The sequence below is a fragment of the Myxocyprinus asiaticus genome, chromosome 38, assembly GCF_019703515.2.
Source record: "Myxocyprinus asiaticus isolate MX2 ecotype Aquarium Trade chromosome 38, UBuf_Myxa_2, whole genome shotgun sequence".
In the NCBI taxonomy this organism is placed as follows: Eukaryota; Metazoa; Chordata; class Actinopteri; order Cypriniformes; family Catostomidae; genus Myxocyprinus; species Myxocyprinus asiaticus.
The window spans coordinates 11,031,432-11,047,341 of NC_059381.1; the positions used below are offsets into that span (position 1 = coordinate 11,031,432).

Consider the following 15,910-nt stretch of genomic DNA (forward strand, 5'->3'; position numbering starts at 1 on the left):
AACAGAGTCCAGTTGATATGAAACCCCAACGAGACATACCAAAGAGCTGTTCAAAAGAAGCAGGTAGAGTTGAAACTAACCCGCCTTGCAGATCCATTCCAGGTAGCCGGTGAGCTCTCTTTCAATCTGTTGCTGTCTACGGAGCTTCAAGAACTCCTGCCTCTTCTCCACTCGCTCTCTTTCTTTGGCAAACTCCCTGTGACCCAACACACACAAACAAACAAACAAACACACACACACACACATACACACTATATGTGTGTACCCAGAAGTGAGCCAAACTGGACAAAACCTCCCTTTGGGGCATTTTGGGATGTCCTCATTTGGAAAAATGATCCATGCATTAAATAAATAGTGATTTTTAAAATTCTAATAATGCAAAAATATTTCTGGTAGGGCTAGGTTTAGGGTGTGGGTTAGGATTAGTTTATAATAAATATAGTTAGCTTTATATAAAATCAATAGTTTTCTATGGTAAGTCCCCATTTAGATAGCTGGGCAAACATGTTTGGGTGTATGTTTGTGTGTCTTATCACTCTCCATAACTACAGTACCAACCTGTTTTAAGACTAACACCATCATTTCAATACCCAAAAGAAGCTCTGTGACATGCATAAATGAAAACAGGCCGATAGCACTCACTCCAATCATCACTAGATGTTTTGAGAGTCATCAAGACCTACATCCAACATAACATCCCAGGTACATAAACAACATTTTCCTCGCACTTTATGTTGTTGACTGCGAGGAACACACACATCCATGTGTACTGTTATTTACAACTGCAGCTTCATTTGTTTGCTTAACCCTAAATATAATTAAAGGGACATCTGTTTGTATGTTATTCACCATACTCCACTGTCTCAGTATAATTCAATTTTATGCATATTTCACCTTGTCTTTTTGAACATGCTGCTATGCACATTGCACTTTTGTCATGTACATAATCCAAAAAAAATTATATAGATGTATATATAGTTATTTATTGCATGTCTGTCCTATTTTTTATTTATTTACTGTATTTATAAGTTTCTCCTTTTTAATTGCTTATGTTTCTTTTTATATGATGGGATAGGGAGGATTGCAAAGTTAGAATTTCATTGCAAGGTGTAACCTCTACCTGCTGTTGTACACTGTAAAGTGTATGTGCATGATTTGAGCTAAAAATAATAATCACCTTTATAACAGGTAACTATACATACATAAAGTTTTTGTAGATAAAAGACTCTCTGAGATACAGTTAAAGTCAGAAGTTTACATTCACCTTAGCCAAATACATTTAAACTCAGTTTTTCACAATTCCTGACATTTAATCGTAGAAAACATTCCCTGTATTAGGTCAGTTAGGATCACTACTTTATTTAAAGAATGTGAAATGTCAGAATAATAGTAGAGAGAATGATTTATTTCAGCTTTTATTTCTTTCATAACATTCCCAGTTGGTCAGAAGTTTACATACAGTTTGTTAGTATTTGGTAGCATTGCCTTTAAATTGTTTAACTTGGGTCAAACATTTTGAGTACCCTTCCACAAGCGTCTCACAATAAGTTGCTGGAATTTTGGCCCATTCCTCCAGACAGAACTGGTGTAACTGAGTCAGGTTTGTAGACCTCCTTGCTCGAACACGCATTTTATGTTCTGCCCACAAATTTTCTATCGGATTGAGCTCAGGGCTTTGTGGTGGCCACTCCAATACCTTGACTTTGTTGTCCTTAAGCCATTTTGCCAAAACTTTGGAGATATGCTTGGGGTCATTGTCCATTTGGAAGACCCATTTGCGACCAAGCTTTAACTTCCTGGCTGATGTCTTGAGATGTTGCTTCAATATAGCCACATAATTTTCCTTCCTCATGATGCCATCTATTTTGAGAAGTGCACTAGTCCCTCCTGAAGCAAAGCACCCCCATAACTTGATACTGCTACCCCCATGCTTCACGGTTGGGATGGTGTTCTTCGGCTTGCAAGTCTTACCCTTTTTCCTCCTAACATAACGATGGCATTATGGCCACACAGTTCAATTTTTGTTTCATTAGACCAGAGGACATTTCTCCAAAAAGTAAGATCTTTGTCCCCATGTGCACTTGAAAACTGTAGTCTGGCTTTTTTATGGCGGTTTTGGAGCAGTGGCTTCTTCCTTACTGAGCAGCCTTTCAGGTTATGTCAATATAGGACTCGTTTTACTGTGGATATAGATACTTGTCTACCTGTTTCCTCCAGCATCTTCACAAGGTCCTTTGCTGTTGTTCTGGGATTGTTTTGCACTTTTCGGACCAAACTACATTAATCTCCAGGAGACAGAATGCGTCTCCTTCCTCAGCGGTATGGTGGCTGCGTGGTCCCATGGTGTTTATGCTTGCATACTATTGTTTGTACAGATGAACATGGTACCTTCAGGCATTTGGAAATTGGTCCCAAGGATGAACCAGACTTGAGGAAGTCCACAATTTTCTTTTTCTGAGGTCTTGGTTGATTTCTTTTGATTTTTCCATGATGTTAAGCAAAGAGGCACTGAGTTTGAAGGTAGGCCTTAAAATACATCCACAGGTACGCCTCCAAATCAGTACACCTCCTATCAGAAGCTAATTGGCTAATTGCCTAAAGTCTTGACATCATTTTCTGGAATTTTCCAAGCTGCCTAAAGGCACAGTTAACTTAGTGTATGTAAACTTCTGACCCACTGGAATTGTGATATAGTCAATATACAAACAATCTGTCAGTAAACAATTGTTGGAAAAATTACTCGTGTCATGCACAAAGTAGATGTCCTAAACGACTTGCCAAAACTATTGCTTGCTAATATTAAATCTGTGGAGTGGTTTAAAAATGAGTTTTAATGATTCCAACCTAAGTGTATGTAAACTTCTGACTTCAACTGTATGTTTGAAACTCAATTGGAGGAGCAGAGCTGAACAACCACAGAGCCTGTTTCAGTGTTTACACATCACATACAGTAAATATCACAGTGTGTTTATATAACATTATGTTTTTACAGTACAATGGACTCTTCCAGTGCATCCGGAAAGTATTCACAGCACTTCACTCTTTCCACATTTTGTTATGTTACAGCCTTATTCCAAAATGGATTAAATTCATTATTTTCCTCAAAATTCTACAAACAATACCCCATAATGACAATGTGAAAGAAGTTTGTTTGAAATCTTTGCAAATTTATTTAAAATAAAAAAAATCAAAAAAATCACATGTACATAAGTATTCACAGCCTTTGCCATAACACTCAAAATTGAGCTCAGGCGCATCCTGTTTCCACAGATCATCCTTGAGATGTTTCTACAACTTGATTGGAGTCCACCTGTGGTAAATTCAGTTGATTGGACATGATTTGGAAAGGCACACACCTGTCTATATAAGGTCCCTCAGTTAACAGTGCATGTCAGAGCACAAACCAAGCCATGAAGTCCAAGGAATTGTCTGTAGACCTCCGAGACAGGATTGTATCGAGGCACAGATCTGGGGAAGGGTACAGAAACATTTCTGCAGCATTGAAGGTCCCAATGAGCACAGTGGCCTCCATCATCCGTAAATGAAAGAAGTTTGGAACCACCAGGACTCTTCCTTGAGCTGGCCACCTGGCCAAACTGAGCAATTGGGAGAGAAGGGCCTTAGTCAGGGAGGTGACCAAGAACCCGATGGTCACTCTGACAGAGCTCCAGCATTTCTCTGTGGAGAGAGGAGAAACTTCCAGATGAACAACCATCTCTGCAGCACTCTACCAATCAGGCCTGTATGGTAGAGTGGCCAGACGGAAGCCAGCCTGGAGTTTGCCAAAAGACACCTGAAGGACTCTCAGTCCATGAGAAACAAAGATTGAACTCTTTGGCCTGAATGGCAAGCGTCATGTCTGGAGGAAACCAGGCACTGCTCATCACCTGGCCAATACCATCCCTACAGTGAAGCATGGTGGTGGCAGCATGATGCTGTGGGGATGTTTTTCAGCGGCAGGAACTGGGAGACTAGTCAGGATCGAGGGAAAGATGAATGCAGTAATGTACAGAGACATCCTTGATGAAAACCTTCTCCAGAGCACTCTGGACCTCAGACTGGGGCGAAAGTTCATCTTCCAACAGGACAACGACCCTAAGCACACAGCCAAGACAACAAAGGAGTGGCTCCAGGACAACTCTGTGAATGTCCTTGAGTGGCCCAGCCAGAGCCCAGACTTGAACCCAATTGAACATCTCTGGAGAGATCTGAAAATGGATGTGCACCGATGCTCCCCATCCAACCTGATGGAGCTTGAGAGGTCCTGCAAAGAAGAATGGGAGAAACTGCCGAAAAATAGGTGTGCCAAGCTTGTAGCATCATACTCAAAAAGACTTGAGGCTGTAATTGGTGCCAAAGGTGCTTCAACAAAGTATTGAGCAAAGGCTGTGAATACTTATGTACATGTGATTTTTTTTTTTTTTTCGTTTTTTATTTTTAATAAATTTGCAAAGATTTCAAACAAACTTCTTTCACGTTGTCATTATTGGGTATTGTTTGTAGAATTTTGAGGAAAATAATGAATTTAATCCATTTTGGAATAAGGCTGTAACATAAAATTTTGAAAAAGTGAAGCGCTGTGAATACTTTCCGGATGCACTATATATGCCATGACCCCTTTAAGTGCAAGAAGTTGCAAGTTCTAATCCAACTATCAACTAGACTAACACATTTTTTAAATAAACATTAAAATTGCATCTGTTTGTGAGTAGATGTACATATCAGTACTAGTGGTATATTCAGTTGTACTTTATTTTGTGATTTCTCTGGAAAAGAAAGCGTTCGGATGAGAAATACAGAAATGGGGAAAGAGAAAGGGTGCTGACCGCTGAGTTAATCACATATTTAGGGGAGCTGAGTTGAAATACAGGGGGTTGAAGCCCTTCCAAATAGGGTCTAGCAAAGCCTAGTACCAGAATATCACATGCTTAGTTACTGTATTACACTGTAAATATCATTGAACTTTACTAAATGTACACACCAGGCTGGTCCGAATCATCTCTGGAAAATTTAAAATACATTTTATGCAGTGTGGCACTTTGTTCACTAGGTCCACATGCATTCCTGCTAGTGTTAACTGCCCATCAGCCTTTCACCAAAAAAGCTCAACAAACAGCAGAGGGGCTTGTGAGCCTTTTGGAAAGAATGTCTGGAGACTTTTATTTTATTCAGTGATGGATACTGGTTAAATGACAGACCTGTTGAAGAGTTTATTGCATGTGAAGGAGAAGCCCTGCAAAGCTTGATAAAAAAAAAGGTGTGGAAACAGATGTTATGGCCCTGTGTGCTTATGCTAATTTTTGTCCACCAGATGGCATTGTCTCTTTCAGGGTAGAGTTTAGGAGTAGGTGTCCTGAATTACCTGAGATGAGAGCTGGGATGAGCAGCCCATAAATAGACCCCTCTTCCCAGTGTGTTGGCCTCCCCTCATCAGCACCTTGCTTTGTTTCCATTGATTTGTCTGATTTACTGTTCTTTGTTTTTCTTTTCATTTCTTTTTCTTATTACATATTTTTATTATGTTACTTTGACTTTAAAATTGTTTATTTTTTTTGTTTAAAAATTTTCCACGTGTGGTCTCCCCTTCATGTTACTCTGCCTTGAGCCGGGTGGTTTGTAACATATGGGGGCTTGTCCGGGATTGTAGCTGGGATCAGGTCAATAATGCCCTTTTGAATATTTTGTTTCACAACACATAAAGTGAGAGGTATTGTGCTAGTGTTGGTATGAAATATTTGGATGAGCTTGTTTGCTAATTGGCAAGTCAATCATTTAATGGTATTTGATTGATTGTAAATTGGGCCTATTTGAGCTTGGGGAGTGCTCCATGGATTTAATGATTGGGGAAAAATTAGTATTATAGTAGTATCCTTTTGTTGGATTTGTTTTCCCCTGGTGCTCGACACAGGAATGCCAAGATTGTCCTGTGGTCAAAGTTCAGATACTTTGACGGGGTCAAGCTTTTGATGCACATGGTCAATTAAGGTGATTGCAAGATTGTGTTATGTTTGCTGGAGAAAAGGTAAAGTGCGGTTTAGACCTCTAGAACTACACAAAACTCTGTCCTAGGCAGTACAGCGTTTAACGCTGTTTGTTATTTTAGGTGTTTTTGGTGCGTCGGACACAGGTAGACTGATTAGCAGTTGAGCTGCACGTCAGCGTATTAATTAATAATAATAATAATTCATTACATTTATATAGCGCTTTTCTAGGCACTCAAAGTGCTTTACATAGTATAGGGGGTATCTCCTCAACCACCATCAGTGTGCAGCATCCACCTGGATGATGTGACGGCAGCCATAGTGCGCCAGAATGCCCACCACACACTAGCTATTAGTGGAGAGGAGAGTGATGTAGCCAATTCAGGGATGGGGATTATTAGGAGGCCATGATAGATAAGGGCCAATGGGGGGAATTTTGGCCAGGACACTGGGGTTATACCCCTACTCTTTACGAGAAGGGATTTTTAATAACCACAGAGAGTCTGGCCCTCAGTTTAAAATCTCATTTGAAAGACGGTGCTTTTTTACAGTATAGTGTCCCTGTCACTATACTGGGGCATTAGTATTACTGCTGGCCTCCGTAATACCACTTCCAGCAACAACCTTAGATTTCCCCAGGAGGTCTCCCACCCAGGTACTGGCCAGGCTCAACCCTGTTTAGCTTTAGTAGGCAACCAGGTGAGAGCTGCAGGGTGATATGGTTGCTGACAAGTCTGCGAACCGAAGACTAGGGTTGAGATGTAGCTAATCGGTCTATTAGTTTAGATACAGGGCAGCTCCTAAACATATGCTTTCTTCCGGCATCATAGCGCTGTCTGCACTGCTCCATTGGTCGTGTGCAGTCAAAGGAATTGGGTAAGTGGAGATCAATAATTTGTTTGATTGGGCTCTTTTTTCAATTGATTCCAAATGGTAGGAAATTTGGTTGGCTTGGTAGAAATTTGAAGTCGTGATTTTTTTAAATTACAAAAATGGATAGGTTGGAAGAATTTTTTGTTGCGCCTACGGAGGAGAGATTTGATTGTCTAACAAAGGATCAGCTGCGGAGTGTTATTGAACATTACAATTTTGAGGTATCTTTAACAAAATGTACTAAATTAAAACAACTTGGTTGAAAGGTTAATATTGACTTTAGATCCACAGTCTGATGAGGAAGTGCTGTCCCCGAAAGCCACCTCAACTCCGCATATGGTTGCGGGCACTGACACTGGTGGGTTAACTTTTGAGCAGCAAAAAAAAACTCATGAAAATTCGAAGTCAGGAATGTGAATTAGATCACCAATTAGAATTAGTAAAGGTAAGAATCAGAGAACGAGAAATTAGAGAACAAGAGCGAGAGAATGAGCTACAGTTTGAAAAGTTTAAATCTCAGTGAATAATTGAAGAAACTAAATTGGCACAAGAAGCGGAACATTCGAGATTGATTGCTGAGGGGAAAATGCCAAGCAGGGGCGCTGATTCCTCAGGTGACCAGTCAAGTTCAAATGTTGGCCGATTATCGAACATCACAAGTATGATTAAATTGTTGCCCAAATATAATTAAAAAATATCCAGATGAGTTTTTTTCTTTGTTTGAGAATGTGGCTGATGATAGAGCATGGGATGATGCCAAACGCACTGTCTTATTGCAAAGTGTTTTTGAGGGTAAAGCACAAGAGGCTTTTATTTCACTGTCAGTAGTAGATAGAAAGGTAAATAAGACCATAAAAGATGCTGTTTTAAAAGCATATGAGATTGTCCCTGAAGCTTACCGAAGGCATTTTAGGGGTTTGAAAAAGGGGGAAAAAGAAATTCATGTCGAGGTGGCTAGAGAGCTTACCGGTCATTTTTTTTGTTGGTGTACATCTGTTGGCATACATTCTTTTGAGAGTCTTTGCGATCTGATAGTGCTGGAACAATTTAAAAACATTGTTCCTGACCGAATTCCCACATATGTTAACAAACGCAAGTTACAAACAGCAGCCGAAGCCGCAGTTCTTGTGGATGAGTTTGTGTTGACTCGCTGAGGTAATGGTGAATATAATCGCAGGGAATAACACAAATATGAGGGCAGGGGAAGGTCAACTTCAATAGATAGAATCAAAAATAGATTCAAACTCTACCTGTAACTACTGTCTGGAAAAGGGACATTAGAAGAAAGAATGTCCAGTGCTTAAAGGTAAGTGTAAGTTTGCTACTGCAAGACCAGCAGTTCTTGTTTTCAGGCCAGGGTGCAGTCACGTAAGTACTGCAGGTATTTCTGGTGAAAAACCGTCAGCTATTGTGATGGCTGAGATCGATGAGGGTTTGTGCAGTGCTGACCAATCAATGTCACATCGAGACTATGGTCCTTTCATCACTACTGGGTTTGTTTCCATGGTATATTGTTCTAACAAAATACCTGTTAGAATATTGCGTGATACAGGGTCCTCAGAATCCTTTATATTGGAGACGAAATTACCTTTCTGTTCTGAGTCGAGACCAGGGAGTAGTGTTTTGATCCAAGGGATAGGGATACAATATTTTCTGTGCCCATTCATAAAATTCAGTTAGAATCAGATCTCATGCGCCTCTTCACCTACAAGGTATAGACATTATTTTGGGAAATGATTTGGCCGGAAGACACGTGTGGTGTGTTGTCCCACCGCCTCCTGTTGTCAAAACAACCACATTTCTCTCAACTGAGTCTGATAAGAGTGTGCAAGACTTTCCAGACATGTTTGTATCTTGCACTTTAACTCATGCCATGAACTGTGCATCGGGAGACACAAATTAAATGAGCAATACAAATCTTGTTAAACCGGCGAGTATGCCCATTCTTCCTCCGTCGATCTCCCGTAATGAGCTAATTTTGGGTCCGAAAAAAGATGCAAGTTTGGCAAAGTTGTTTGCTGAAATTAGGTCCAACGAAGATCTAGAGTGTTGCTAGTGACTATTTCGGGCAAACCCGTGTTTCAGATAGTCATACCAACTGACTTGCGTGACTTGGTATTACAAACCGCTCATGGTGATGTAGCCAGACATTAGGGATTAAGAAAACCTATGATAGAGTGATGTGTTATTTCTTTTGGCCTCGCTTGAAGAGGGATGCGGCTAGTTTTCTTAAAACATGTCATACCTGTCAATTAACTGGCAAACCTAATTAGGTCATAGTGCCTGCACCATTATATCCTGTTCCCACCGTGAGCAATCCATTTGAACATTTGATTATTGATTGTGTTGATCCACTGTGTCTGTCTAAGTCGGGTTCCATGTATTTTTTGACTGTCATGTGTCAGGCGACATGTTTTCCAGCTGCGTATCCGCCACGATCCATTAACACCAAGTCAATTGTGAAAGTGTTAACCCAATTCATTTCAATCTTTGTGTGAAGGTGAGGGCGTTGTTGAGCGCCCATCTGGGGAATGAGAGAGCAGTAAGGACATCCACCTGAGATGAATTGTGACTAATTACCGTCTCTATGTTCACAGTGAGAGTCGAGGGACATAAAAAGACGGCCAGTTCACAGAGAGAGGAGACCGACAGACAGACCAGAGTCTTCGTGTCTGACCCCTGCGAGAGAGTCTTGTGTGAAGCTGAAAAGTGGACTGTTTATTTGAGTGACGCTGAAAAGCCGTCTTATGCTTTGAGTGAAGCTGTACAGCGATTGTTGGTTATTTGTGAATAAAACTGACTCACGTGGACTGTGGAAACCGGTTCCCACTTCCTCCTTTATCTGCCCAACCTGAACCTTTGTTACACTTTTGTATTCCAAAAACTATGCAAAGTGATAGGGGGTGTAATTTCACATCTAAAATGTTCGCTCAAATATTGCAGCAGTTAAGTGTTAACCATCAGAAAAGTATCGTGTCAGGTAGCCCTCAAGCGTTTTCACCAAACCCTGAAGCAGTTATTGAGGGCATATTGCACTGAGCTAAACAAAGACTGGGAAGAGGGTCTCCTGCGGTTGATGTTGGCCATGCGAGAAGTTACCCAGGAGAGCACAGGCTTTAGCCCCAGTGACTTGGTGTTTAGGCATAGAGTGAGAGGTCCTTTAGCAACTCCACAAGATGAGTTGGTAAAACCCGAGTTGCCATGAACATGTTGGAGTATGTTAATGGGTTTCGACGCAAGTTACTTTTAGCAGGTAGGATGACCAGAAAAATGTGAGCAAGGCCCAATCAAAAATGAAAGCCTTGTTTGATCGTAGGGCTGAGCACAGGGAATTTAGCCCTGGTGATCAAGTGCTTGCGTTGCTCCCTGTTACTGATTCACCAAGTTTGCGGGTCCGTATAACACTGTTCGTCAGGTCTCGGAACAAGATTATGTAGTTTTGAAAAAGTCAACACAACTCAACTTATTACATATTTTTGTTACTTTGACTTTAAAATAAATATTTTTTGTTTAAATCTTATCCAAGTGTGGCCTCCCCTTCATGTTACTCTGCCTTGAGCCGGGTGGTTTGTAACATTTATTTGAAATGCATAAAAAAAAAAAAAAATTTCTTTGTTAATATTTTTATGAGTACATTGATTATTGCGACATGGATTGACGACAGCAGCCATGCTTCATTTTGTGAGTCACTCTTAGGGATTTAGATTTAGGATTGGATTTAGCCTTAAAATGCTCCATGAATTATTCTTAGATTAAAATTAGGCACGCCCCTAATTTTTAAGAGTTACTCCTAAATTTCAAAGCTAAATCTACTTTTAGCCTTAAGATTTTTGGTGAATACAGCCCCAGGATTTTTACAGAATCTTTTATAAGTAAATTACATGTTGTTGTTCACAGATCAATTTTGTCTAACTTAGTTTTACAGAAAATTTAGAAAGAAAGAGAGGGGGTATAATGAGTATATGAACTAAATCTCTAACACAAAAAAATGAGTATTTTCAGGGAGTGGAGATTCATTGTGTGGAATCAGCAGTTTTTTTGGAGGTGGAACTCTAAACTCAGCTCCCAAAACAGCTCAATGGCTCAGGAAAAATGTATCATTGGGATATGGCACCCTTGACTCCATGAGCATTACATCAAGTTCCCAAGATCCGAAGATATAAAATGTCAAAGATAATATTCCAATGCCTCGTGGCCTTCCTGGTCACATAGACACTCAGAAACATATGAGTTACATTAGGAATAAAAAACATGCAAGATCACTTTCCACGAAGAGTGTTGAGAGATCAACTCAGTTAAATGGTTTGGGTATCACACACACTACAGTATGGACATATATAATGCAAATTTGATAGTTGCTTGTATTTAATACCTCAGTATTGTCACTTGTACTGTCAATAGATTATTTGTAATCTATTCAATAATTTGCTGAAATTAGCCTTTATCTTTATATATTTATTTTCCTGTCAAGATGTAGTGCATTCAGTTTTAATGCGCTGACTTGATAGTTTAAGGAAAAAATTTAATATAATTAAAGAACCTAAAGAAAGTAAAATAACTCATAAGAATTGGTAGGTAAATAGTTAAATGTGTTGATTGTGTTAAATTTAATCTTCAAGTGTTATCTTAAAACATCATGAATCTCTTTAGTTAACTTGTTATCTTGGCAGCCCCAATTCTCACATTTTAACCCCAGAGTACTGACTGTTTATTTGGCAGGATGGTTCAGTAAGTTTGCAGTTTATGTCATTCTTGTTGTCTCTTTTGTGTGGATTCTGATATTGATCAATTAGTATTTGTTTATTTTCTGTGCATACATGGGAAAAGGAATATGAAATGAATTTAGTGTAAAGACAATTAAAGATTCTCTGATGAATGGCATTACTATGTAGTGGCATTACATTACAATTAATACTTGCACTCTATTGTAATATGTTCATTTAACATTATACTTGTGTGAACAAAAGTGTGATTCTTGTAAACAAGTCCACTATAACATTACTTTGGTATGGCATTATCAAGGACATGCCTTCTTGAAAACATACAATATGCACAGTCCAACTTTACATAAGTCAGTCTAAATAGCAGACCTTGCAAACACTGTAATAAAGTGTGTGTGATTATTGTAAATAGGTCCACTATTTTGTTTCTGTGTAATGGCAGTACCAAGGGCAACATTTCTAGAAGTATGCTACTTAGAATTAGGTTAAGTCTGAAAGTGATCATCTCAAGATTTCAACATGTATGACACGTAAAGTATGTGTTACACCAAATATAAAAGTGTCTTCGTGCAACTGTGCAAAATGAATCAATTACATTATGCAGTATATTACCTAGAAAATATTCATTTAACAACTACAAAATAAATAAATATATAATATGTGTGATTAATTTAAATAGGCCCACATTTATGTTGCTGTGAAATTGCAAACATTTTTAGAAGACATGAGTTATAAAATATTAACTGCATGACTAGATTTTAAGAATGCTACAGAAAGAGGGGAACAGGGAGAGAAGGAATAGAGAGAAAAAAGCGATGGAGGACTTACCCTGATAAGACACCCAGGACAAGGTTAAGCATGAAGAAGGAGCCGATGATGATGAGAGGAATGAAGTAGAGCCAGTTCCAGGTGTTCCCAGAGGCATCATTGGCCTGAACATAAAACAAATACAGTAAAACCTTATGTCTCATTATGTTTCATTACCATGCTCATAATCCACCAAACTTAAATCTGTCTAGGTGAGTTCAGCACAACGCACAATAACTTTAACATTTTCTAAAAAAATTTAAATTACATCACTCACTCTTGTAAGTTGAGAATCTAATGCTAAATAAAGTCAATACAAATCCGCTCCCACATGCCGCCAATGAGGAAATATGGCTGACGCTCTCTGAGCACCGGCAAGGCCTCAGGCAAACATTAGAACTGCAGCCTAATACAATAAGAAGTTTAAGAAAAGTGGAAGTCATTTGGAATTAGGGAGATTTTGCAACCATTGCATCCACCCACTGTTCTCCATGAGAGGCCCAAGGCAGACGGTTCAGCCCAAGACAGACTGATGGGGTTGTCTGCAGAGGCCGTCAGAGTAACAGGGAGATGTTACACTTCGGTTAAGCTTCTCGCTAGCGCTAGCTCCCTGTTACAGCTGACTCATAAACAGCACTCTTTGTACTCTAAACAGCAATTTAATTCAGTAACTTTTTTAAACATTTAGAATTATGCAAAAAATAGATTAGGAACACAGTTAATTTAAATATGTACGTATGTTTTAAATAGTGTAAGCTAGTTTAACAAACCGTGATTCATTCTTATTTTACCATTTTATACCAATAATTGACAGATATAACTGACTGTTTATGTACAAGTCAATGAAATTATGAAATAATTTAAGATTGAGTCATATCAGCAGAATTTCTGATTGATGCATCAAGCAAATTAAATAATGATTTGTTGTTACAGTACACCCCAAGTATGATGCCATATGACGGCATAGCTAGATGCTATATTCACAAACATATTATTCCACTTTGATATCAGAGAGTAATTCATACAGTGCCAATATTTCCACAGTAAACTTCAGTGCATATGGAAAAAAGAAAAATTCACCCTGTGTTTATTCACACAGTTCTATTATTTATAGTATTTACACAGTAGACATCCAAGCCATGTGGATCAATCTCGGTGCCTCAATAACTGCCCTGGTGTTGCAGATGCAATTGATTGTGTATCACATAAAACAAGCCCCACAGGTAAGCTGTGATATTAATTAATGAAATTATTAATGAAAATTAGGTAAATTAATCAGATAATACACTACATAATAATACAGTGTGTCAGCCACTCATATTGAAAAAAGTTTGGAAACTGTTTTTTACATTTCATCATTAGTTTACGTCTACTGGACCAAAACGTATGATCACTTTGTTAATGTATTTTAATATTTATTTATGCATTTGGCAGATGCTATTATCCAAAGTGCCTTACAGTGCTTTCAAGGTCTCTGTTTATCAGTATGTGTCTCCACTGAAATCGAAAAGTGTTTTATTGGAACTCACCACACCGCTTAATGAGTCCAAAAGGAGTTATAAAGAGTGCAGGCATAAACAATTTCAAGTTATTTGCAGGAAAGCCACACACTATATAACAGAAAAATACTGTACACAGTCCACTTATTGTGCAATTACTTGAGTAGTAGTAATGCAAGCAAGCAAATGTTTCAGTTCCAGCATGAACACCATACAGACATTTGAGCCATACCACATTTTACTTGTCACGTGATTGAAATGCCTCCTGATAGGGACATAAAAAGACAAAATAGAAGAACTTCCTGCAAATCTTAACCTGGGAAACTAACCAATGACACTGGCATTCATTACTAGCGCCATGCTTTACTATATATCTCAATATTTTATTAATCTCTGTCCAATTTCTCACCCGCAGCCTGTCTTACTCATAATGTACATGCACTTCCACCTAAAAATAATTCCTGCAATATTAGGAATAAAAATTAAACTGAAGGTGAAAACTGCTGAAACTTGTATAATCATCATCATAATCATTGGTACTGTAGGGAAGCAGGTTTTTGGAAGGACAATCAGCTCTGCTGTAATATTAGTGAAAAAGGAGGACCAGATTAAGAATGTTTATAGTTGTTACTGTATACATTGTTTTATTCCCACTATCAGCATGCCGAAGTATTTCTGCGTCTACACTCAAAAACTTTCACTCCTAATTAAGCAACAGTGTGAAGAGCAGGAAGTATAAGTGGATAGGTAGACAGACCTGTACTGTGAAACAGTCTCTCAGTCACTGTTCCATTCCCAGAGGGTCCCATCTTTACTCCCTTACTGTATATATGCTTACGAGGGAATTACTTAGGGAATTAGATTTCTTTGGAACACCACAGCAATTTATTACTGCAGAGAGTTATAATGGAGAATTTCAGTGGCTCGATATGTACACATTACATATGAGAACAAATCTGAATATTTTTCTGGTGTTTTCTTTATATTATAATTTTTTTAATTAAAAAAAAAAAAAATGTTTTATCCCCTTTTCTCCCAATTTGGAATGCCCAATTCCCACTACTTAGTAGGTCCTTGTGGTGGCACGGTTACTTACCTCAATCTGGGTGGCAGAGGACAAGTCTCAGTTGCCTCCACTTCTGAGACAGGCAATCTGCGCATCTTATCACATGGCTCGTTGTGCATGACACTGCGGAGACTCCACATGTGGAGGCTCATGCTACCCTCCACGATCCACGCACAACTTACCACGTACCCCATTGAGAGCGAGAACCACTAATTGTGACTACAAGGAGAATACCCCATGTGACTCAACCCTCCCTAGCAACTGGGCCAATTTGGTTGCTTGGGAGACCTGGCTGGAGTCACTCAGCACACCCTGGATTCGAACTCGCGACTCCAGAGGTGGTAGTCAGAGTCAATATTTGCTGAGCTACCCAGGCCCCTTTTCTTTATATTATTATGCAATAACACTTTCAGATTCAGAGAGAGCTGCTGTATATATTATAGCATGCAATCTGTACTGAAATGCTTTTTTTGATTATTCACTATCTGTGTTGGATAAGTTACTTAAATATAGTAATCCACTACAAATTACTAGTCCATTTAGTAAACCTGAATTTCACGCAAAGCAGGTCTCTCAAGATTTTCTTTGCCAAAGGCTGCTTGCTTTCCATTAATCAAAATCTCAACAAAACCAGGCACCCAAAACCAAGGAAAAACAAGCAACATGGTAACTCACATGCATTTTAAAACAATATTTGCAATTTGCATATGCATGTAATCTAAAATCATATTCAAAGGAACAATTATTGTTATTAATTATTAAGGGTGTTTGCAGAGTTTTGCAGAATCTCCTGCTATTGCCCCAAAATGGGAGCAATAAAAGTAGCATAATTATTATATTTTCCCTACTCTGTTTACCATGACATTGTACTACAGTTCGAACTACAAAAACACTAGCTTCTTCTCATTTATCTTCTTTGATCTAACCTCTCTGTAACCTTTTCAAGGCTGTGTGTGATCTTCT

General features: G+C 38.8%; 1 protein-coding gene across 1 annotated transcript in view; it reads right to left on the reverse strand.

Annotated features, from left to right (window-relative positions):
- Positions 1–15,910, reverse strand: part of cacna1bb (calcium channel, voltage-dependent, N type, alpha 1B subunit, b) — a 194,281-nt gene that overhangs the window by 83,898 nt on the left and 94,473 nt on the right. Inside the window, exons 7-8 of the mRNA XM_051677032.1 lie at positions 12,404–12,507; positions 81–196 (exon numbers count right to left, since the gene is read on the reverse strand). Of these exons, the coding sequence (XP_051532992.1) occupies positions 81–196; positions 12,404–12,507 (220 nt within the window). The remainder of the gene's footprint in view (positions 1–80; positions 197–12,403; positions 12,508–15,910) is intronic.